The 25,470-nt window shown below is 40.6% G+C and overlaps 1 protein-coding gene across 1 annotated transcript in view; it reads left to right on the top strand.

Annotated features, from left to right (window-relative positions):
• Nucleotides 1–11,653: 11,653 nt before the first annotated feature.
• The window catches only part of PRKG1 (protein kinase cGMP-dependent 1), a 1,182,918-nt gene continuing 1,169,101 nt past the window's right edge, over nt 11,654–25,470 (top strand). The window contains exon 1 of the mRNA XM_027111907.1: nt 11,654–12,485. Coding sequence (XP_026967708.1) covers nt 12,220–12,485 — 266 coding nt within the window. The 5' untranslated portion in view covers nt 11,654–12,219. The remainder of the gene's footprint in view (nt 12,486–25,470) is intronic.

The following is a 25,470-nucleotide window of genomic DNA, read 5'->3' as shown; positions in this document are numbered from 1 at the left end:
TCTTCTTTGTTCTCACAGCTCCCAGGGGCTCAGCTTTGGATTTGGCCCCGCCTGTGCGTGTAGGTCGCCGGAGGGCATCTGTTCTTCGCTCAGACAGGACGGGGTTAAAGGAGCCGCTGATTCAGGGGCTCTGGCTCACTCAGGCTGGTGGGGGAGGGAGGAGCACGGAGGGCGGGGCGGGCCTGCGGCGGCAGAGGCCGCGTGACGTTGCGCCAGCCTGAGGCGCGCCATGCGTTCTCCCGCGGGAGTTGTCCCTGGATCCTGGGACCCTGGCAGCGGCGGGCTGCACAGGCTCCCTGGAAGGGAGGTGTGGAGAGTGACCTGTGCTCCCACACAGGCTTCTTGGTGGCGGCAGCAGCAGCCTTAGCGTCTCATGCCCGTCTCTGGGGTCCTTGCTGATAGCCGCGGCTCGCGCCCGTCTCTGGAGCTCCTTTAAGCGGCGCTCTTAATCCCCTCTCCTCGCGCACCAGGAAACAAAGAGGTAAGAAAAAGTCTCTTGCCTCTTCGGCAGGTCCAGAATTTTCCCCGGACTCCCTCCCGCCTAGCTGTGGCGCACTAACCCCCTGCAGGCTGTGTTCACGCCGCCAACTCCCCTCCTCTCCCTGAGCTCCAACCGAAGCCCGAGCCTCAGCTCCCAAACCCGCCCGCCCCGGCGGGGGAGCAGACAAGCCTCTCGGGCTGGTGAGTGCCGGTCGGCCCTGATCCTCTGTGCGGAAATCTCTCCGCTTTGTCCCCCGCACCCCTGTTGCTGTGCTCTCCTCCGCGGCTCCGAAGCTTTGCCTCTCCGCCACCCACAGTCTCCGCCCGCGAAGGGGCTTCTAGTGTGTGGGAACCTTTCCTCCTTCACAGCTCCCTCCCACTGGTGCAGGTCTCGTCCCTATCCTTTTGTCTCTGTTTATTCTTTTTTCTTTTTCCGTACCCAGGTACGTGGGGGGTTTCTTGCCTTTTGGGAGGTCTGAGGTCTTCTGCCAGCGTTCAGTAGGTGTTCTGTAGGAGTTGTTCCACGTGTAGATGTATTTCTGGTGTATCTGTGGGGAGGAAGGTGATCTCCGCATCTTACTCTTCCGCCATCTCCCTATGCATTGTTATTAGCTCATTTTTTAAATTGCTCATCACATTAGTTTAATTACTATAGCTTTATAGTACACTTGATAGGCAGTAGGACAAGACCATTATTATTATTATTTACTTTTTTATTCCTCTCTTTTTTATTGTGGTAAAATATACATAAATCATATTTATTTTGACCATTTATAAATATGCAGTTCAGTGGCATTAAATACAGTCAGTGTTGTGTAACCATCACCACTGTCTATAACCAAAACTTTTTCATCATCCTCAACAAAAACTCTGTAACCATCAAACAGTAACAACCCCATTTTCCCTCCCACCAGCCCTTAGTAACCTCTATTTTCTGTCTCTATGAATTTGCCTATTCTAGGTACCTCGTTTAAGTGGAATCTACAACATTTATCCTTCTATGTCTGGCTTATTTCACTAAACCTAGTGTTTTCAAGGTTCGTCCATGTTATAGCATGTAACAAAATGCCATTCCTTTTTTGGCTTAATAAATCCCACTGTGTGTATATACCATATTTTGTTATTCATCGGTTGATTGACTCGGGTTGTTTCCACCTTGTAGCTATTGTGAGTCATGCTGCTATGATCATTGGTGTACAAATATTTGTCCAAATCCCTGCTTTCAGTTCTGTTAGATGTGCAGTGTTGGTAGTAGCAGAGTTGTTGTATCATACGGTAGCTCTACGCTTAACCTTTGAGAAACTGCCGAACTGCTTTCTACAATGTCGTCTTGTTTTTAAACAATTATCACAAATTTTAAACAAATACAAAAGTATGCAAAATACTGTAAGTGTTCCTTGTATATCCATGAACTCATCCAGCTTTAATATTTACCAACTGATTGATGGCTGTCATGTTTTATCTATACCCCCACCTGTTTCACTCCATTCCGTATTATCTTGAAGCAGCTCCGAGACAACATGTAATTACACCTATACGTTTTTTAAAATTAATTATTATTTTTTTTGGCTGTGTTGGGTCTTCATTTCCGTGTGAGGGCTTTCTCTAGTTGCAGCAAGTGGGGGCCACTCTTGACCATTATTTTTGTTGCTTTTCAAATATCTTTATTTTTCTGCAACATCTGTTTTGTATGAATTTTAAAATCAATTCATCAAGTTCTATTTTTAAAACTATTGTTGGAATTGCGTTGAATTTAGAGATAAATCTATCTGGGGTGATATATTATAATATGTAAATGCAATTTTGATTAATCATACTACTCTTAGTTTTCTAAGTATAGAATAATCTGTTTTTACTATTAAAAATTACTCTTATCGATACAGTGGTTTATAATTTTTTATGCCCATATTCTCCAGTTTGCCTGTAATCTCTTTCATACAGTAACTCATCAGTAATAGCAATTGAAAAGCTGCTTATCCCATGCTATATACTAATGAGCATTCTCTATTACAAGTGTTTAAACTATTACTTTTGTCTTTATTGGAAAAATGAGTTAATCTTTTAAACTAAAAATGGATCTCTTTGTTCTCTAAGAAATGGAATAATGATAATACAAATGTATGGTATGTTTCTCTATTAAACAAATAAATGTATTTGAATTTCCAAGGTTAGCTCTGTCAGGATACTCTGTTTCTTTAAGCTATCTAATTATTTTAACCTGATTTTCCTGGTGAATAGATTTTCGCACTCACAAGGAAAGAGCAGTCTTTATAGAAGAAGGATAAAAGGAGGCTAATTTTAGATGAAACAGGAAACCCAGTGAAGAGACTATAGTATCATTTCATAGGTGCGACAGGTATTTTGCTATTTCCAAATGTCACTTTGGAATCTTCCATATGTTACTTACTGTAAAATTTCCCTGGTTATGGCGTTTTATGAAATCCTTGGTGCCTCCTAGGATAAATTTCACTTTCGTGGGAAAGGTACTCCAGGTGTACTTTCTGACAAGCATGTGGCTTTGTTCCTCGCATGCCAGCTGCTGCCCCCCACTTTGAGATTCCCCTGACCAAAAAATTACCTGTGGTTTCCAGGACATGTTCATAGAAGAATCCATTCTAAGGGATTATACATATATTCAAAAAGGCTCTTCCTTAATAAAAGTTTTTCGTCAACTGTAAGTTACAGAAATTCAACTAGTGCATTAATTTGGCAAACTAATCCTTTGGTTTCAACCAAGTGGGCTTATGTCAATTGGTTATTTGGTGATTTAAGCTTTCTGTAGGTGTCTCTCTCTCTCTGTCTCTGTCTGTCTCACACACACACATGGCTTATTACTTTTCCTTCCCCTTCCTCTGTACTATGATAACCTTTTAGTTTTTTCACTTTTGCTTTAAAGTTAGTCATTTCCGTATCTATTATCCCTCCCCCTAAGCTGCTCCTCCTACACTATCATAAGCTTCTTGTTTTTTTTTTCACTTTTTTATTGGGGTATAGTTGATTTACAACGTTGTGTTAGTTTCAGGTGTACAGTAGGGTGAAGCAGTCATATATATATCATATATATATATATCTCAATTTTTTTCAGATTTTTTTCCAATCTAGGTTATTACAGAATATTGAGTAGAATTTCCTGTGCTATACAGTAGGTCCTTATTGGTTATCTATTTTATATATAGTAGTGTGTATATGTTAATCCCAGTCTCCTAATTTATCACTTCCCCCCACGTATCCCCTTTGGTAACCATAAATTTGATTTCCAGATCTGTGAGTCTGTTTCTGTTTTGTAAATAAGTTCATTTGTATCATTTTTTTTTTTTAGGGCAGATGCTCTAACTTGTTTCTGTTTATCCTTAGTGTCTGGGGGCATGCCTGGGATCTGTAGAAAGTGAGCAAAACATATTTGTTGAATAAATGAAACCAAGTGCATTTGATCAGGTAATACAAACATTTATTTTTAGTTTCCCATTCAAAGGAAGAATGCCAGATTTATGATATCTTTCTTAATAAAAAGATTCCTGACATAAATGGCCCTTCTCCAGCATCTTTCCTAGAATGCTAATTTGACATTTACGCAAAAGGTAAATCAGTTTGTTTAGCTATGGAGGAGAGGAAGTTGTCACTCCTGATTAATAACAGTGCGCTAGCATCTAATCCCCAGCAACTTGTGGCATTTCCCATCTGTTCTTAACATTACTCCATTTATGCTCTTAACATTAAAATATCCAAATATTTTGAATGGAGACATTTTTAAAGGAAGAGTTTGTTTTTACTGACATATCCAAGCTAGAAAAATGATTTAGAAGAAAAGTACAATGACTGAAACACACACACACACACACACACACACACTCTCTCTCTCTCTCTCTCTCTCTCTCTCTCTCTCTCTCTCTCTCTCTCTCTCTCTCTCTCTCTCTCTCTCTCTCTCTCTCTCCAGCACCACCTCATGTTACCCAAAGTATTCCTGGCAGAGTTTCTTGCTGATGATTTTAGCCACAGTCTGAGTGATGTCTGCTTGCCCGAGCATTGTAAAGTGATCTCCCTTTATTAGATGAAGTCTTGAATGAAAGGTGGCATGGTACTGTGTCTTCGTAGTTCAATACCTTCTGTCTTTCTGCCACCTCTCTGCAAATTGTGGGTGGCTGGAAAGGATGCTGTGGGAAGGGGAGAATTCTGCTGAGCCAAAGTGTTTTTCAGCACACAAAAAAAGATTCTTCATTGTAACTAATGCAGTATTTAAGATTATTATGGGACAGTTTTGAGTGTTTCTACCACCTTCTCACTCTTATTAAGGCTGCCGAAATGGAGCCCTATATAACACAGATGGGAAAAATATCATCAACACGGCACTTGGGGACGTTACCTGTAAATATGGGAGTTTTAATATCTCTTGGAATACTGTAGGTTCAGTGGAACTATTTTTTTTATAAAAACAAGTTATAATATATTTTTATAATAAATGACTAGACATTTTGAGAAAATAATTTCCAAATAAATGTGTCCCCTTTGCATCAGAAATAGTAAATGAACTATTGAACTAACTATGCAGTTTTGATTAGAGACCAAGAAAAATAATGATACTTATAACAGTTTGAGTGATTGTCAAAATATAGGGTTCCTTATGCCTGGTAATGGTTTGTTAGCTTTTTTACATGGGGACTGTTAATTTGAAATAACCTGAGTTAAGCACAGATGAATGTCTCTATCAATAAAAAGCAGGTGGTGAGAATTAAGACCAGAGATGATTTTATCATATTCTTAAAAAACATACATATGTAATAATATTTAGCTTGTTCTTTTAAAATATCAGAACGTTCTGAGTTGTTATTAAAAATATTTAATAAGACACCAAATGCCATTTTTTTAAGGTAAGAAGAACTATAATCCTATAGCATCTATGTGAAGAAAGGGCATACTCTCGTCTTTGTCCCTTGTTACTGAGCATTTTATCACAAAATGGGACTGCTGTGTCATATTGCATTGGACTAACGGTTCTGAAAGTCAGGAAATGACAGCACTAAGTTAGGCAATAGGCTAACATTACAAACCAGATATTAAATCTTTTGTGTCAAAGTTGTATAAAAATATGTATTTATGTACAATTATGCTTTTATATGAATATGCTATTTAATGAGGCATGCACAAATAAATGGTAACAGTGAGTGGCTGCCTCCATAAAAGGGGGTCTGTGTAGCTGGGGAACAGGGATGAGAAGGAGACCTACCTTTCATTGCCTATCCTTTGTTTTTTGAATTCTGTATCATGTACATCTGTTTTCTAAATTTTATAACAGTTTATAAAAAGAAGTTCCATGTAGATGAGTCCAGTGTCTCTCACTTTAAAAATCAAACCAACAAAGACCTACTATATAGCACAGGGAACTATATTCAATATCTTGTAATAACCTATAATGGAAAAGATTCTTTAAAAGAATATGTGTATGTATATATATAACTGAACCACTGTGCTATACACTTGAAACTAACACAACATTGTAAATCAACTATACCTCAATAAAAAAATCAAACCAAAACATCAAGTCAAATCAAATAAAAAGACTCAAAGGACTTGTATTCTTTCCCAGCCCCTCTTCTCAAATGTTTGATTAGAACCGGAACCTGAAAGGCAATATGATGTGGGGGCACTTAATTTCCATGAATGGCTATGGAAGTATCCAATTAATAAGAATCCAAGATATTTAAATGTATTTCCAGAGCTGAACATATTATAAAAACACGTACTGCTGTACAAGAGTTATTACTATTTTACAGATGAGAAAACTATAAGGCTCAGCAGATGAAATAATTTGCCCAAGGTCACAGAGCAAGTTCACTACCCAAGGTAAACTATGGTAGCATTTCTACCCCATAAAAGTTTAAACTAGTGAGTGGTTCCAATCCCTTCTAGAACCTATGGTTGGAAGGATTTACACTTCAGTCATAATAAGACACAACTTTTGAACATGAATATCTTTTATGGAAGAGAGTTTGTCATACTCAGAAGGCTGTCTGTGTTGTCATCAGTGTGCTTTAAGCAATTTATAATTTATAACAACTTTTGATGTCCCCAAGTACCTATTTGAAATGTACTAAAGTAGCTTCACTAAAAATGACTCTTGTAAAGTCAGGCTTTCTGAGAGTGGTAAAACATTTCTGGCATTTTTAATGGTCATTTTAAAGTGGTAGCTGAGTAATTCATTAGTCTTATCTTGTTGTCTAACTAATTACTGCAAACTTAGAGACTTAAAGCTACACTTGCTTTTTATCTCACAGTTGTGGAGGTGAGAAGTCTGGGCATAGCATGACTGGGTCCTCTGATCAAGGTGAGATCGAGGTGTCGGCCATGCTGTACTCTCATCTGGCGTACAGGGTCCTCTTCCTCACTCTAGTGGTTGTGATAGGGGTCAGTTCCCTTCTGTTGTAGGACTGAGGTCCCCATTCCCTTGCTGGCCATCTGTCAGCGGTTATTCTCATCACCTATGCAGGTTCCACCTGCATTCCTTGTCACATGGCCCCTTCTGTCTTTAAAGGCAGCAGTGGAGAATCTCCCCCGAGTCAAGTCCCTCTCATACTGAGAATCCCAGTCTCCAGGAAAAGCCCAGTCCCTTTTAAAGGCTCGCCTGATTAGGTCAGACCCACCCAGTAGATCTTATATTAAAGCCAACTTTAAGATACTTTAGTTACTTTTGCAAAATGCCTTCACAGCAGCACCTTGGTTAGTGTTTGGATAACTGGGAGAAGGGACATAATCACCAAGCGGTGAGAAGCTTGGGGGCTGTCTTTGAATCCTGCCTACACAAGTAACGAGTAGGCTGAAGGTAGTATAAATATTACCACCATCATCACCACCACACCAGTCTGTTCAGTCCCCTGATGGGCTACTTTCTCCACCAAGAATCAAAGCAGAGGATCCATTACCATTTTATTTATATTATTTATGTAGGGTCACATTTAAATGATAACAACATCTTGTTTTCATCTCACTGCATTTGAGCCTTAAAGATGCAGATGTGAGAATTGAATATCCATAAGTCCAATTTACAGTTGGGAAAACTGAGTCTCGGGGATGAAATTAATTGCCTGAAGTTCCATAGCACGTGTACCTCCATGTTTCAGGTTCAAGGTTCTTAATATATGGCAGAACTTGATTTCTACAATATTTAAGTACCATAATCTCTTAGTTTTATTTTCAGAATTCCTAGGAAAAAATTTTTTTCAACCCTTTAGACAGCTACCACAGAAAATTGTAAAAGGCAATGGTTTTCCTATTGCATGCAGCATGAAAAAGAACTCCATTTACACCAATAGGACCACATGGTGAAAAACATTTATGCATGCTTTTCTGTAGGAACATGTTTTACAAGAAAACATAATCTATGCTACATTAAGTAAATTCAATACATTGAAACCAGTTTTGAAGTTTAACTGAGGCAACACTTCATTTGCTATTTTCATGTCCTGTGTGGTGGTTAACATAGATGTGGTTGTATTTCAAGACTTCAAGCTTTTATCTCGCCTAAGGTGTGAGCACACTTTATGGTCACCAGAATGATTTAGGTGACAGTGTTGAAGCCACATCAAGTATGATGTAGAATTAACTGAAAATGCTCCAAGTTTCTGTTAATCACAAAGTCACTGTAATCTTTATAGCACCAACCAGACTCCATCATAAATCTTTCTTTTCAGCTTTAAACTCAGCTGAAGTACACAAATGGATGTTGTCTATAAAAACAGACTGATAATTTCAAAATGTAAGTCATAGGGAGAGCAGAATTCCATAGACTCTTTAAAGATAGAAAGGTGAAATGGACCCAAGGTGACTCCCATTCCCCATTTTACAAATGAGGAAAGTGAATCCCAGATAAGTTTAGGGATTTGCCTGAGAGCACACAGCTTGGGAAGTGACAGAGCTGAGAAATAAATATAGTTTTTGGATCCAGTCCAGTACTCTTAGTTTACTAATTGCATCCCTTGATGGAAAATGTATTGCGTGCAATTTCCCACAAATACTATCATCTTTGTAGCCAAGAGCGGTGTTTGGATGTAAGGTATTGAAAATAGATGGTTTAAATTCCCCTCATCTCACCCATTCCCCAAAACTTAGACCCTTGTCTATATTTTCATTTCCCCAAAACTTTCTCTGCACTCCTCTACTGCCATCCGTGGGACCTCACTCAAACCATCTGCACATGACTGTTTTCTTCACTCTGGATCCTTGTAACATGCAACAAGGTCAGTGTTGTTCCAAGGGTGGGGCAATGGGAGTGGTCCACCCACTCAACAATAAATGCAGCAATTGCTTGAACTTAGACCAACAATATTCTTTGGGGGTGGGGGGAGGAGTATTTTATCATAGACATTGGTGAGAACTCCTGGCATATAGTGATAATAAAAAGCAGACTATTAGTCTGTTTTATTATTATTATTGACTTTTTAAAAATATATAGATACTGTCTTCCCATTGCCCCATGTGACACTGACCTGGATTAAAGGACAGGAATTCCCTATGAGCTACTCACATCCATATGGCTTCAAGTTCTTTAGAAAGTGTTCCTTATTAGCGGGGTGGAGGTGGAGAGGCAAAGCGCCATCATAACATGTGAAGGTACATGTACTTTTGAAACTGTATATGAAATGTATAGTAGATCCCAAAGTATCATAAGGAAAACAACTTTGGTAAAGAGATTGGTTGCTGAGAAGCCAGAGTCTTAGATACTTATCTGAGCTTATATGGGATTTTAAATTTAGTACGTTCTCATCAATAAAGAACTTCTAGTTTTGCTTGTCACTGGGCTCATAGAGAAGTGGACATTTTGATGTATTTCAGGTAGAAGCAGTATGCATGGGGATTAAGACAGCCTGGGTCAAATCTGGACACTGTGGCCATGGGCAAATTAATCTGGCTAAGTTTCTCCATCTATAAAATGAGAATAAATAATAGTACCTACCTTACAGAGTCATCTTGGGGATAAAACCATCTAGTCACATAAAGGGTTTAGCCCAGCGCTGGTGCATATTAAACACTCAATGGATATGTACTATCACTGCCATTATCCAGTAGCTAAAAGATTTTTAAATTTGTCATTTTAAAAAGTGTTTTATTCTGACACAAAATTCTGTATATTTTCTTTATTTCGTTCAAACATGGAACATGAAAACTCTCGCACAGGTATTTAAGGACCTAACCTCACTTCCCTGTGATTAAGATATTTATTTAGCAAATATCTCCAAGGGCACTAGATGGCGACCTTCTCCTTTAAGAAAAAAAAAAAAAATCTAAAGTTTCATTAACACTTTTTGCTTTGACAGTTGAAACTTTCTGCTACAGATTTAAAAGCAAAGAACAAAGGGTAAAGTCACATCTTTGAACACTAGAGTCTCAGAATCATAGAATTTCTAGATTTTCAGGCTTCAAGCTAGGAGCAGCACGGCCTGGGGAATCCTGGCTTCAAACTTTTGCCCTTGGGTGATCTGGGACTTCACCTTTCAAGATTTCATTTTCCTCCTTTATAATATGAAGTGGTTGGGTTAGATCATCTTCAAAGTTGCTTACAGATTTAAAATGCTATGATTTTTAATAAATCAGTGTATACTCTTCTACCAGTCTGTATTTTCTCAAGCGTTCCTGTGCTCTAAGTATTTCCTAAGCCAATGCACACGATTTAAGGTCACCGGGTGTCAACATTACCTAAGTTAAAACTGATTTATTAAAAAAAATAAGATTAATTTTGGAAGATAGGGGTGAATTTAGGGTTTTGAGATGTGTGTAAAATATTGGTCTAAAGGTTTCTTTTTTTAATAAGCAAGATAAACATCTGAATATCTGCATTTAAGATTAATATAAGACTTGAAAATAACCTGCCCATTTAAGAATCATTTAAAAACTATATCTCCCATAAATAAAATTGAACCTATGCCTAGATATTTGAAGGTGATAAAAATTTTTTCTAATGTATTTTTAAATGCCAATTATTTTGAGTGTTTCTAAAAGGATTATAGCCAATTGTTTATAGATAGAAGCAATAGAATAGTAACTATCAACAAGACAGAACTCCTTCTCAAATATGAGTAGATGAAGCCAGTCTTGAGCATCTGGTGTGATTAAAAATTCAGATGTGGCTTAAAATGTTTTTAATTTAAAATAATCAGATGAGTAGAACTAACAGTAAATAATAAAGACATCTTCAGAGGAAAATATATTTCAGGGTTTATTTATAAATGAAAGTATATGCCTGCTTTTTCCTTTACTGAGGTGTTTCAGACAAGGTAGAAAGATTTGTTTTTAATAAGTAGCCAGTGGATTGTACACTGATCTTTCTTTTTAAGGAAAATCACTATTTCTACAAAAACCCTTTGGTATCTTAGTTTGCATCCATTTTTTTTCCTTTAAAAAAGCCATGTTAATTCGTGGATCATTACCTGAGGAAATGCTCCTCCCACCTACCCAGACAAACTCTTAAACTGTGATTTATGTTATAAAAAATGCTCCCTGTGACATATACATATACAAAAAATAGAGTGTAGGAAATAGCAAATACTCCGGGTTCAAATGAGTATAAAAATCCCTTTAGCAGAGAGTGTGGCGATGGATGCACAGGTGAGGGAGAAATACAGATAACAGAAGCTATTTTTCCCTAAAACAGGAGCTGGTAGGGTGAGCCAGCAGCTTAGCACTGGTAGCCCTCAATTCGCAACCATATAAGATGGTATGGTAATATAATTTGGATGGTCAATATACAAATTTTAACTGTAGCAGATGAAATAGAATCCAAACTCTAAGAAGTTTACGATGGATGCATGGACCTTTTTTTTCTTTTCTGTAAACATTGGCTCATTACCCTATGAGTAATTCATCCAACTTACCCACCAACAATTTTAGTTTACTATTTCCACTAAAATTTTATGCTGAAAACACCTGGAACTGCGAGTGCTCTGTCATTCTTATTACTCGGGGTCACAACCACAGAACTTCCCAGTTAGAAACACACACACACCCCCTTATCATCCAGAGCAGAAGTAGAAGGTGAAAACAAAGATGAATTCACGCAGGTTATTGTCTAAAGGCAGTTTAATATTTATGAAATGTCACACACACACACACACACACACACACACACACACACAAACGCACGTACACACACCACAAAGTCTTTAGGCTCCAGTTACAAGCGCTGCGTCATCTGCCAGATCACATGGTAATTGTTGCTATTTCAAGGATCAAGTGGCATAAAGCTCTCCCCTCCACCTCCACCCCACCCCTTTCCTTTGGCACCATACAGCGTGCAAGAGTGATTATTATGTGATGAGGTGAGACCAGGCTCACTGGTCTTACCCTCCCAGCTAGAAAGCGGGCTCTCGGTGGGGTGGCGCGCGCGCCGTGTTCTCACGAAGTGATTGGGAAAGGGGGACGGGGGAGGGGGTCTCAGGGGAGGAAGGGCAGCTCTAATTGGTTTCTCAATGAAAGATAATCACCTATTCCCCGGAGAGACGGGCGATTAGCACTGTGCCTCTCCTCTCCTTCGCTTTTAGACTTCTCATTCTCCCCTCGGTGCTTTTAGTCCCTTCAGCAGAAGCGGCTCGAAGAAAGCGGCTTCTCGCGCCGCACTAGGAGCAGCACCGCTGCGCTCGAGTACTTAGCGCCCGTTCACTCGCTCACTCCGCGCTCGCCTCGCCCGGCTGTCGTCCCAGCCGCCGCCGCCGCCGCCGCCCGAGACAAAGTTTAGCGGAGGGGCTCAGGGAAAACATGAGCGAGCTAGAGGAAGACTTTGCCAAGATTCTCATGCTCAAGGAAGAGAGGATCAAAGAGCTGGAGAAGCGGCTGTCAGAGAAGGAGGAAGAAATCCAGGAGCTGAAGAGGAAGCTCCATAAGTGCCAGTCGGTGCTGCCCGTGCCCTCGACCCACATCGGCCCCCGGACCACCCGGGCACAGGGGATCTCGGCCGAGCCGCAGACGTACAGGTCCTTCCACGACCTCCGACAGGCATTCCGGAAGTTCACCAAATCTGAAAGGTAGGCGCCGGGGCTCGGCGCGGAGGGCCGGAGCGGGGCCACCCCTCGCGGCGGGCGGGCCGGGTGGCCGTCCTGGCGGCGGCTTGCGGGGCTGGGGGCTCCGGGCCGCGGCGGCTCGGGGGCTGCTCGACGCAGGGCGCCCCTAGTTCTCCGCAGCGCGCCGAGTGGGGGCTGGCCCTCGCGGGCCGGGAATGGGAAGTGTTTATTTTTATTTCTGCCCATCACGTGCTGTGCTTGTCTCCGCCGGGCTGGGAAAGGCGAGCTCCTCGGGGAGACGCGCCCCTGTGGCGGGGTGAGGTGGGGTGGGAAGAAGGAGCGTGGAAAGTTTTGTCGCGCTCGCTAACTTGGCCGCTCCGCACGCGGCTGCAGTCGCGCGGTCTTTCCTTCGCACACCCCTGGGGGGCGCCCGCGGGGGACAGAACCCGGCCCATCCCGGGGCCCGGAAAGTTTCCCGGAGGTGACCCCCAAACCCAGGCCACAGGGCATGCTCAGTGCGCCGCTGGAGCCATTTGGGAGCGGCGACGGGAGGCTGGACAGGGTTGGGTTCAATTTAGGGACTGAACTTGCCCGGAGCCCAAGCCCTGCTGGGAAGGCGCTGAGGGGGTGGGGGGAGGGAGGCGGGACTGGGATGCGTCTCCGCGGCAGGAATCAGCCTCTGAGGGTCACTTTCCAGGCAGCAAACGATGTCAGCAGAAGATTGTAAAGAAACCCCACTTTCTGGATGTTCTTTTGCTCAGTTTGTGTCCCTTCCAGAAGCGCCACATCTTGGGCTGCCCAGGGCTTGGAGGCGGTTCGGTGACCTTGCACCTGAAGCAGGTTTGGGGCTACTGGTCAGCCCTATCTCAGGGTGGATAGTGCCCCCTCCTTGTTTGTCTTCCTTCTGAGTCTCCCTGGAAAAGCTGGGATTAAGAGGGAGGGGAGCTATTTCTCTGGACGCCTCCAGGCTCCTTCCTTTCCTTCTCCCAGCACGTTGAGAGCCAAGTCCTGACAGTTCAAAGTTGTCGCTCTTTCGTGGTGTGCAGAGGAGGCCGGGCGATTTTGGCCACAAGTAGGAAGCTTTTGCTCTCCACTGGCCGCCTTCACCGGAGAAGGCTGATCGATTGGCTGCAGCATTAAAGCGCCTCTGGACATTAGGGAGAGGAAGTGCAGACTCCAGAGCCCATTACTGGCTTTTAGTCTCTGGAAGTGCACGGCCGAAAGTGCATTTCTCAGGATATTGAATATTCCATTAGGCGTGCCTTCATGCCCACCTACCTCTTACCCCTTCCCTGTTGTTAGATCACTTGGCGTCTGAGTTTGGGGCCCTCAGGGGACCCCTACATTAGTCCTTTCCCCTGAGCTCTCTGACTTTGAGGCCAGTACTTCTAAAGAGCATGTCCTCTTGTATGTCTCCATCCAGGCCAGTTGCAGGGCTCTGGATGTCCCCCACTCCTCCGCTGCACCCCTTCCTTGTCTGTTTCAGTTGTGTACTGATTACAGTGTTTGCATGTGGGAGTGGGGGAGAGGGGAGCAAAGGAGTCTGGGTAGGGGTTGAGAGGTGTTAGAAAAGGGCCAGGAGCTGGGAGTGGGTTGAGGGAGAAAAACAGCAATCAGGCAGAAAGGATTCACCTTGGGAACTGCAGGCCCACTCTGAACCAACGTCTTGAGGGACAGCTTTCAGATTTCCTGAGCGACGCTCCACATATAAAATGACACCGTGCACATAGCACCTTTTGGCCCAGGCTGCCTTGGAAGTCCCTATCAAATGGAACAATGGCATTCTTACTTCTCTCAGGCCAAGACTGCAATCAGAGCTAACATTTGGCCTTGCCCTTGGTTGGGAAGCTGCTGTGTCTTGCCTCAGCTGAGCTGCGCATTCCTCGGCCGCTGCCCTGCCCCGCTCTCAGCAGCTGGAATCAATCTGCCCACCTCCTGAAGAAGCCACTTCATCAGCGGTCACCCGGCAGCTGTTTGCCTCCTAGGGCTGACCGGCTGGGGCTTTATCGCATTTTTGAAATTTCAGATCTCTGTGTCTGGACTGTGCCCCTCAAAGAGTAACCAGCACCACCTCGTAGCAAAGAGGAGATTTCACTGGGGTCTAGAGAGGACAGGAGAGGAAACTGTCTCTCCCAGAGTCCACTCTCATTCAGGAGCTAGCTCTCAAAGAGGCACTTTTATTTTCCTTGATAAGAAATCTCTCTAGGAATGAGAGGCGTTTTTGTGTGTACTGAGAGGAAATGGCTGATCTTTCAAACGTACACATCATCTTCCTTTTTTTTTTTATTCCTCCCCCGCCCCCTCCCCCGCCCCCGCGCACACACTCCCGACGTTTTCGGGTTAGGGGTAGGAACATTCATCAAAAGAGTGGATCATGCGCAGTAGCGGTCGGTCGGGCGCGTATTTGTGTCTGCAACAGCTAGCTGAAGTGCTTTTCTACTTCCTCTGTGCGCTGATTTACGCTGGGACTGAGTGTAAACTTTTCCCAGCTCAGCACTTAGCTTTATACTTTCAAATGGAAGCGTGGAGTGTATTTTCAGCAAGCTGACTCATTAGAGTTTAAAGAATTTTGACAGGTATAATATATGGGCATAGTAACCGCTGGAATTAGGTACTCATCCTAGCGTTTAAAGAGACAGTACTAACTTAATTATTGGTGAGACACCTTATTTTGACCAAGAAAAGAAATAATTTAAAAAGTATATCTGGGATACAACATTTAACAGCAAACAAGATGCTTTCAAAATAAAAGTGTATTTGCTAATTTTCAGATATTTGGATTTGGGGAGTAGACATTCCATCAGCTTGTGCATCCTTTGTTAAAAGTTGTGCCATCCTGATGCACTCACTGGGGCTGGAGACTGCTTTATCACAAAGCTAGTGTTCAATTGCAATTGCTGTAGGATTTAGTGATAGCTATTCATGCTATGGGTTTGTTTCAGACTTTACTAGGACACCCAGTTTTTATACTAACAAGAAAAGAAACATATTTTGAAAGTGTAGGAATTGTTTGGTGGGCAGAATGATAAAAGAACTTTTGCCTGTAACCACTGTTTTAGAAAATGATTGCAATCTGAAATATTTACATAATCGGTGGTAAAAATATCTTCAGCATTTATTGCAGTGGAAGGAAATGGGAGAATTCACCGACTATTGTAATCAAGTCAGTCCAATTAGCCAGATTTCCATGTGTCCACAGAGGGTATAATGCACAATCTCCATTAAGAATGATCTAAGTATCTAAGGAATGCCTAGATGAAAATTATACTAGGGAAAGGGAAGATCTGAGCTCACAGCATAAGTATCAAGTGTACAGTATGATGATCATGTTTAAAAAGAAAACATCCGACTTATTGCAGTCCTCATTTTCAGACCCCTTAGAAATGCCCAGTAGAGATCAAGTGATAATCACTGAAAACGGTAGGCTGTTTTGGATGACGATGATGATACTTTACACTTATATATATAACTTTCTGCCAAATAACTGAGTATTTCACATGGTTTTCTGTGAACTTCTGATTCCCTGCATGCATATATTCCACATCAAGAATTACCTACTATCCTAATTCGCCCCCTTAACTTTTTATACACACCTAAATTCCTTATTTTGACCACCCAGTTAGCTCAGAAGACTGCATACAGTTGTTGTTTTTTAAATTAGCTTAGGCAAAGGCTGGAATCAATATTAATCTGTTACAAGAATAATGTATTGTATTCCAAGCCACTTGAGCATTTCCCGTCACAAATCCCTTGATTCTTGATGATGTAATTCATCCTTTGGAACTTGTACCTTCTTCCACTGGGACATGGATGCTTTGGAATGGATGCCCCAGAAAACTCTTTGCCTTTTGCATCTCTGATTCATTTCAGCTGGTTTAACCTTCAGACTAAATCAAGGGATTTGGCCTGATTTTGATATAAGCAACTTCAGTGAAATGAGCGGGTACCGGTGGAATTCTGGGCCCAGCTTATTAATTGTTCACATAGAAAATACACAATGCTTTAAACTAGCGATGCTAAGAATAATAAAGATAGCTAATCTTAGTGATGTTAACACAGTGCTAAGCTCTTTACTTTCAGTAGCTCATTGTTTTTCTACCAGTGGTCCTAGATCACATACGTACTTTTCATGTGAGGACACTGAGGCTTGAAGAAGTTAATTCACTTACCTGAGATCTCAAAGCTAGGAAATGGCAACCATGTTTGAAAACCCAATCTTGCAGTCTTTAGAGCCCCAGTTCTCAGCAGTTATATTCTATAGCCTTGGAATCTGGCCAGTCCCATCTTACTAACTGGTGAATCCTTCCAAATAGGAAGAAAAGAACCTGCCCTAAATTAGAATAGGATTTTTTTTTTTTTGAGAAGTCTTAGAGCCAGCACGAAACTGACCTTATGAAAAAGTGACCAATGAGCCCTTGTACCCAGCACGTACGCCCTGGGTGTGCTGTGCCAGGCCAGAATTTCCCCAGGCCGTCCTGCTCTGGGGATTGTCATTTCCTAATCATTCCCTCTTCTTCCTTCCTCACTCAACTTCTCTAGCTCAGTGTCATGTCATAGGTGGCGCCGATGAATAGTGCAGTCAGGAAGGATGTGAAAAGGATCTTGGTTGCTGCCTTTGGATATCATTCACTATACCCTTTGCCTTTTGCCTTGCAGACCCCTCCTGCTGATTCCTTCATCCCTACCAATCTTTCCATCCAAAGGACTTTATTACTACCTGACAGCGTACCAATATGTTAACCAGTTATCCTTTCTGGATTAACGCAGTAATGTTTTAACAGGAGCTTCTGGGAGAGGACATTCGTTTAGTTTACTCAGAGGAGTAATATTTATGATGAGAGGTGAGAGGGAGAAAATCTGAGGAGGTGAGGGGAGGATTTTGCGGCAGGCTTGCTTGTCAAGATCCTTGTGTCTTGCCGCATGTAATTTGAAGAGGACAGGTTCCGAGCGTAAGCACCTCACACCTGCATTCAGTCAAAGAGGTACAGGAGGTAGATAGTACTCTGGTTTTAGTGATGAGAAAACTGAGCAAATCATTACTGAAGTGCCTTTTAAAAGATCTCGGAAATGGGACCAGAAAGACAATATAGGTTTCTTAATTTTGCATCAGTACCGGAGTTGGTGAATTGATATCTCCAAGTTATTATCTATTTATACTTATTATTTAAGACATATCCACTTTGCTTTGGTGTTGGTTTGGGCTCTGGGATCAAGTACATTTTCCAGATATATTTGTAATACACCAGGAGTTCTCGTTCCATCCGAATCCTTGATACATGTATAGGTTGCAAGTTTTCATTTAATCATGTGTTCATTAGAGATTTGACTGACCCTCATGAAAATATTTCTAAAAGACCTGAAAAAACAAAAGATGTTCTATCTTTTTCCTCTTTCCTTGCTAAGTGGCTGTTGCCCAGTGCCCTTTCCCCACACTGTGTAGGAGATGCTGAGAGTGCATTAAAACCCTCTCTTTTGATAAGATTTTCAGGTGATTTCATGGTTGCTCTGAGTAGGAATAATTATTTTCATTTGCCACTGAGAATTTGCTTATCAGAGTTCAGGACCCTATGTTATCTCAGATTCTTGTAGCTCTTGGAAGTTACTGTGAGTTCTGAGATAAACCAGGGATAGCATATCCTGTTTCACAAAAGTGAAAGCTCAGAAGCTTGGAAATTGTCAAAAATGACTACTAGCTTTGTTAGTGTCCTGTGCTGTAGGATCCCCGAAGAGAAAAGGGGCTATATGTATATGTTTATGTGTATGAGTATTGTGTATGTATATGAGTATGTACATATATGTATACACACACACAAATTGCTGATTTATTCAGTTCATGATTTTATACTTCTTATGGTAGTTATTATTCTGAAACTCCTCTAGTTTGGCCCAATCAGTTTCTTGGGGAAGGAGGATTTACTTCCTGGGCTATTATCATGCAATAGATGACAGCATCTTGCCGCTTGTCAAATGCTTGTGCTTGGTATTAAGACACACAGTCCAATACTGTCTCCCAGAGCAGGGTGCTAGAACCAATCTCTGTTGCTTTTTATCGAAGTACTTACTACCTCCTGCTTTTACCCAGTGATGATTTTTTTACCTTCTTTTTCTTTGTTCTTGGATCTGCCTGTGTTGTGCATCTCTCTTTTGGGTCCCTGGTTCCTCTCTTCTAGCTTGACATGTGGAACTCCTGCCAGATCTCTCATTTGCAAAACTCATACAACCGCAAACGTAGAACAGAGGTCTTGTTCAGAATAGTACTCTAACCTTTTAAAATCTTTCATGTCTTCAGATAGTTCAGATTTTTTAGATAGTGTACAATTTGAATTTCCTAAAGTTGTAAAAATAATTGCTCATATTGAAAATATACAATGCTTTAAACTATTTCTCAATGAAAAACAGATATTTCCAGAAAATGTGTATCTTTGAAATAGACTTGTTTTATTATATAAAGGCTGATAGAACTAATCCCTTTATCGTTGTTCTGAACAACCGATTTCCTTTTAAAAAACTCTTAACCTTACTCTGCACTATTCCCTAAACATTGTTGGTGGACCGCAGACTTCAGTGTACGTTATGTTGCTTTTTTTTTTAAACATTTTCATATTGTTTTTTTTATGTGGGCATATAATAGAAACCCATGCTACCTTAGAAAATAGTGGAGTTTTAAATTCAATCAATATAAAGTTTATATTAGCTAGAAAGTTGTAAAATACTTTCTATAATTTGTCCTGTCCAATGTGTTGGCTGTGTGGTTAACCTTTTTTTTTTGTTTTTTTTTGTTTTTGTTTTTTTTTTGGCGGTACGCGGGCCTCTCACTGTTGTGGCCTCTCCCGTTGCGGAGCACAGGCTCCGGACGCGCAGGCTCAGCGGCCATGGCTCACGGGCCCAGCCGCTCCGCGGCACGTGGGATCCTCCCGGACCGGGGCACGAACCCGTGTCCCCTGCATCGGCAGGCGGACTCTCAACCACTGCGCCACCAGGGAAGCCCGGTTAACCTTTTTTTAAGTGCATGTTGATTTGACATATTCTTGGAAGTTAGTCCTAAACAGTCAACATGTTGATACTAGGAGTTGATTTGGGTTGATTTTATTACGCGGATGAGCATGCTGATAGCACTTTGGTGTGTAAGGGGGTAACATGCTGATTTCACCTGAGTGTTTATTTAATAAATGAATTTGCCTTAATAAGGCAAATCCAGTAAGACATCTGCTGTAATTACTTTGTTAGGACTTCGTTTGAATTTTTTTTACTTGTGATAAAGATGATACAAGTACAGTTCTTAAATATGCTCTCTGACTTGTTGCTAATTCAAACTGCTCCTCCTTTATAGATCAATTTAGAGAGGGCTTCAAAATGTGTTTTAAATCCTCAGATGTGTCTTTATTTGAGCACTTTGACCTCAAATCCTGCAAAAATGCTCCTGACAAACCTTACAGGGCGTCGGAAAAGTACTTGTATATTTGCCTCGTACAGATACTTGTAGGTCTGTCTGTGCAACTGTATTGCCTGATGAGCAAATCCAAAGCCTTTGAGTAAATGTCAGTATTTTGCTTGATGACTTTCATTGCCCTCATGGTGTGGGTAATGTTAATTTCATGTCTCACAGGACCACCAAGGAACTTCACTACATATGCTAAAAATTCTCAAAATAGAAAATTCTTTTATATGTTAGGCTGTAAACCCCTGGGTAGAAACCAGGTCTGTTTATAGTAAAAATTCCAACCCTATACAACCCTCAGCTTACCATACATTTCTCTTCCAACGTGCTAATTTTCAGAGGCAGGGTAAGAACAGCACATATCTAGAATGTATTAAAAACAAACAAATTAAAAACAAAAAACACCCACCCTGAAACCTTCTAGAGGATAGAACCAATTCATATTCAATTCAGTCTCCTCTCAGAGAATAAGTTCACTCTAAAATATTCAGGACAAAATTTCAGGTCTTACTTCAGCAGATTGCAGCTGTGGTGTCATGGCGCAAAGTGGTGTGTTTGATTAGTTGTAAGGTTAAAATGAGTAAATAATAGGTTAAAAATCAAACTTCATGAATTATTTGCTTCTTAGGAAATAAGGTTGAGTGCATTCACAGGCACCTCCCTAGGGATGGTTTTTGACTTGCATTCCAGTTGGCTTCCCCGACTGGGAGAATGACAAATATATGGCAGGAAATTGCACAGAACCCACAGTCGGTCTTTTCACAAGAGTGTGTTGCACGTGAGAACATCATTCATCCCGTGAGTCACTGCAGAAAAAATGTTTGAGAACTTCTGATCTGAACTATGGCTCTAAAATATCAAAATCTTGATGCTGTGACACTTAAAGCTACTTATCTATAAATAATGGTGGTTAGATTTACTGTACTCTACTTAGCATGTATACGTCAGAGCCCCATTTCCCAAAGTGTGACGTTCATATACTGGTGGCATCAGGGATGCTTCTAGATGGCACACAAGTTAACTTATTTTATATTAACAGTAAGGAGTTTTAATGTACTGAGGGAAAAGATGTAACAATCACATTAAATCTATGCCACGTGGCTACTGTTGCTTAGAATAATGCTTCATTTTACGGGTTCATAGATTTTAAAGGAAAATATAGAAAAATACAGATTGTGAATAACATAGATATAAATAACACAAAAGAGGGAAAGATGGTTTTAAAGTCATTTCCAACAAGGAATGAAACAGATTGTTTCCATCCTCATCTCCTCCATGTTGTGGAAGATTCTGGCTAATCGAGTTCTCACTATACCTGTCTTTGGGTGACTCCTTGGATGGCTGTCTGTAAGTTTCTCCACAGGACTTGGAGTGGGGACATAGAGTTAGATGGGAAAGGTGGTTTTTATAAAATATACCCTTGCTCTGATGGTAAATCAGTCTGGTTGAGAATTACTCACTTTAATATATCATCAGAGAAATGTGTGATGTACCCCCAGATTTGTGAATTCCTTTGCCATGCCACAGCAGGGCCCATAGGTGAAGGGGACAGTCGGGAAGTAATAAAGGGATGCCAGGCCTCCGGTCTCCATCCAGCCTGGGGTTGCTGGGCAGCTCTCTCTTTCCAGAGTGTGTCCCCAGGGCTCCTCCTTGGACCCTGAGAGTCGGTACCTGTGGCTGTGTGGCATCTTGTAGCCAGAAATACAGGATGCTTGCTTTCTTTCTTTCTTTCTCTGTAAAAGTACAATTTGGAAAAAGTTTGGAAGGAAAAGTCTTTCATAAGATACACATATATTTTCCTATAATCTGTATTCCCTTTACTTGTAGGAAACTAGATTAATCTAAAAGATAGATATTTGTTTAAAAAGTATTATTGTTAAAAGAATGGTTTTGTGGAAAAATGAGAAAAATATAAGGAGAAAGGAGGGAATATATTACAGGAGGAGGAATTGGCAAAAATCCGTTCTTCTTTCAGAATATAGTGCAGGTTGTCTCCCTACCTACTTAAGAAAGGGACTCATTAAGGTTTGGATATAGGTACCCTCCAAAAGGTAGGGGGAAAAGGAAGGTGAGGGAGAGGAAGGGAGAGAGGGAGGGAGGAAAAGACAGCAAGCAAGAAGATTCCAAAAACTACCACAAGATGGCAGCAGGAGTATAATATTTAGCAATTGTACAACTAGTAGTTTGGAATGTCCTTTAGTTGAATATTAAAATATATTCTCAAACATATAACTTTCTTTTTTTTATTGAAGTAAAATTGATTCACAATATTATATTAGTACAGCATGGTGATTCAATATTTTTAGAGACTGTACTCTGTTTAAAGTGATTATAAAACATTGGCTCTATTCCTTGTGCTGTACAATATATCCTTGTAGCTTTTATACATGGTAGTTTGTGCCTCTTAATCCCCTACCCCTATCTGCCCCCGCTTCCCTCTCCCCGCTGGTAACCACTAATTTGATTTCTCTATCTGTGTGTCTGTTTCTGTTTTGTTATATTCGTTCGTTTGCTTTCTTTTTTTTTAGCTCCACATATAAATGAAAACATAACTTTCTTAATATGAGGATTCAGGTGTTTGGAAAGTGTATCATTGAATACATATAGTATTATAGTTTTCCAATTAGTAGTGATTTGGGGGAATGTGCTTAAAAAGCCACGGTGCAGTGTTCTTCTTTAGTGTTTAGTCGAAACCAAAAGAGAAACCAATAGTGCACTTTGCATAGAGAGCTCTTTTACATTGATGTTGGTCTGAGGGAGATTCCTAAAACCCCTGTGAGGAAACCTCTGGACTCATATTTGGCAGAGAAAAGAAAACTGAGAGAAAGAATGGAAAATTAATAGTAGTAAAAAAATATATGTGTGAGGAGATAGAGTAAAGGGAATGGTTTCCTACGCACTCCCGTCTCCCCGCATAACGAACTAAAAGACAATTATTATAAGAAAAAATGAGCTATGAGACGAAACTTCTAATAGCTTCTAATAGGTTGTTTGGTCTCCTTGATAATAACTCTGTGATTCTCGAACATAATTAGGTAAATCTTAACATGGCCTGTTGCAGTCTGAGGTCCTTTTTAGAAAACATTTTAATACTCTCCAGTTGATATGATTATTTATATACATTAAGTATTTTTTAAGAGAAAAGCCAAATGTTTTATGGGATGCCCTAAATATAAACTGCCTCTCAATTCTAGGGTAAAAAGAAATGAGTGTAGTCTGAACTACCACAAAGGGATAGACTGTGGGTCGTACTTAATGGACTGTAAGTTTTTGAATCAATATTCCCTTGGAAAGTGCCATTCAGTCTTCCTGTAAAAGGCTATTTCATTCAGTCTGTGACCCCTCGCATGTGAAAGCCCCCAGGGGACTGGAAGTGAAATAGTCTCGCTGATGACAGCATTTGTGATTTAACACTGAGGAGAAATGTACTTATTTTGGTCTGTCCCAGTAACCAAGGGTCAATGCCAAAATGAAGTTGTACTGTGCATAAAAAAGAATTCACGCATGATCACATGGCCTCTTTCATGGGTTTCTTTGCTCAGATATTATGTTATATTGTACTTAGATAAACAAGCAATAGGGGAAATAGAGAATATTTAACACTGCACAATTTGATACCCTATTTGACAATAAGCTGCCTTTGTAAAAAGTGTTTTGAAACTCTGAAATATGTTTATTTGAAGCTGTCAGTATGCAAAACTGCTCTTTGGGGCAGTCATTTATATTTTTCCTAGGATAGGAAAAAAAATGTTAAACAGTCGATGACTGCAAGAAAGGATCAAGGGTAGATCAAATGTAGGGTATGCTTACTGTTGTCTGTAGGGCTAAAAAAAGGAGGAAATCTAGTCCCTATTAGACACGGTGAAGCAAGAGATAAGTAGCAATACATTTTGTTTTTTTCTGGTTTGTTATCAAGGCAAGACAGATTTCTGAAGTGTGGAAGCAGGGCTGGAAACATACTGCCTTGAAATCCTCTGGTTATCTAGCCTCTCCAGGGCATTACCAGGGATGTCCACACAGGATGAGACAGGCCTTGGACCCACTGAGCTTCTTGATATTAGAGCAATTTTTAAAAAAAATTTCTTTATTAATTTTATTATTCATTTTGGCTGCTCTGGGTCTTAGTTGCAGCACGCGGGATCTTCATTGTGGCATGCAGGCTTTTAGTTGTGGTATGAATGCAGGGTCTAGTTCCCCGACCAGGGATCGAACCTGGGCCCCCTGCATTGGGAGCGTGGAGTCTTACCCACTGGACGATCAGGGAAGTCCCTATAGCAATTTTTTAAAAAGTTTCTTTTGTGTGGCTCTGCACCCGTATTCACCATGTTAAAATCTGGACATGCTTCTTGATATTTCTAGTTTGTTGTTTGTTTTTCTACCTGAAGTAGAATCATCCCGTAACAGTCCTCAACAACCTGCTTTTTTTTTTTTTTCCCCTTAACTATAGCTCCTTTCTTTCCAGATCAGTCCGTATTGGTCTAATAACCACGTACTGTGCTATTGTATCCGTGTACTTCAGCTTATTAATAGTGATAGTTGTTTGTTTTGTTTCTTGTAAGCATAAACCACACTGCAGCTAACATTCTTGTACACATTTTCTCATATGTCTTTAATTTATATACGGGATAAATTCCAAACAGGGAGAGTGGTAGGTCAAAAATGTTGCTAATTTTCAGTGTGAAGTTTTTAGTTTGTGACTATGCATAAACTTTCTGTATCAGATAAATGATCTCTAGCCTTTTCAATTAAAAATAAAAGGCATGTGAGTGGCATTTACAAAATCAGTTTTCTACATTAAAGACAATTTTTAAAAAATCAAACATACAACTATAGCAGAAACATGCGGAAAGTTATTTCTTTTTTACACTTGAGTTGCATTCATGAGAACGCTCTTTTTTGAAGTAATGTTTACATGCCCTTTTGCTTTTCAGATTTATCAAGTCCATATTGTGTTTTGGCTTGATTTTTTTTTAAGTTGAATAAAAATTTTGAATTCCTACAATGTGATATTGAAAGTAAGGATAAAATTGTTCGTATATACTGCTCTTAAATCGCTAAAGTCCATCATCAAGAATCACAGTGGTTTGTTTTGTTTTGTTTTTCATCAAAATACATTTTTGATACTTTAAAGATTCTGGGGAACTTGTTCCCACTTGGGAAAATAACAAATTCCAAATCTCTCAGTTACATTTTTTTAAAAGGCCAGTGGGAAGATTTGGACATATATGGTATTGGAACTACTGAGAGGAGCTTTCTTTTTATAGGATGGCAACTTCTGGGAGAGTTTTCTGTCCTTTTTTTGATCATTGTTATGGTATTGAACTAGATTTACTGAAAGGTAACTTTGCAAACATTTATTTCGACCAGAATTCAGTCATTTCACATATAATCAATCATGAGGTTGAAGCCAAAAAGTGAAACTGATTTTGGAGAGTCAGAGGAGTAATCTGAGAGATTTTAGCCCAGTCTAATAGAAAAATGACCTGAAACTGTCATGAAGATTAAAACAATGGGCTGTGGCGCCACAGACCTGAGGCTGACCTCTGACTCTTCCTGCACATATGGCTGTGT

Source organism: Aethalodelphis obliquidens, unplaced genomic scaffold (genome assembly GCF_003676395.1).
Source record: "Aethalodelphis obliquidens isolate GAN/ISIS:26980383/991018 unplaced genomic scaffold, ASM367639v1 scaffold11, whole genome shotgun sequence".
NCBI classification, from domain to species: Eukaryota; Metazoa; Chordata; class Mammalia; order Artiodactyla; family Delphinidae; genus Aethalodelphis; species Aethalodelphis obliquidens.
This window is presented reverse-complemented; position numbering and strand designations above follow the sequence as displayed.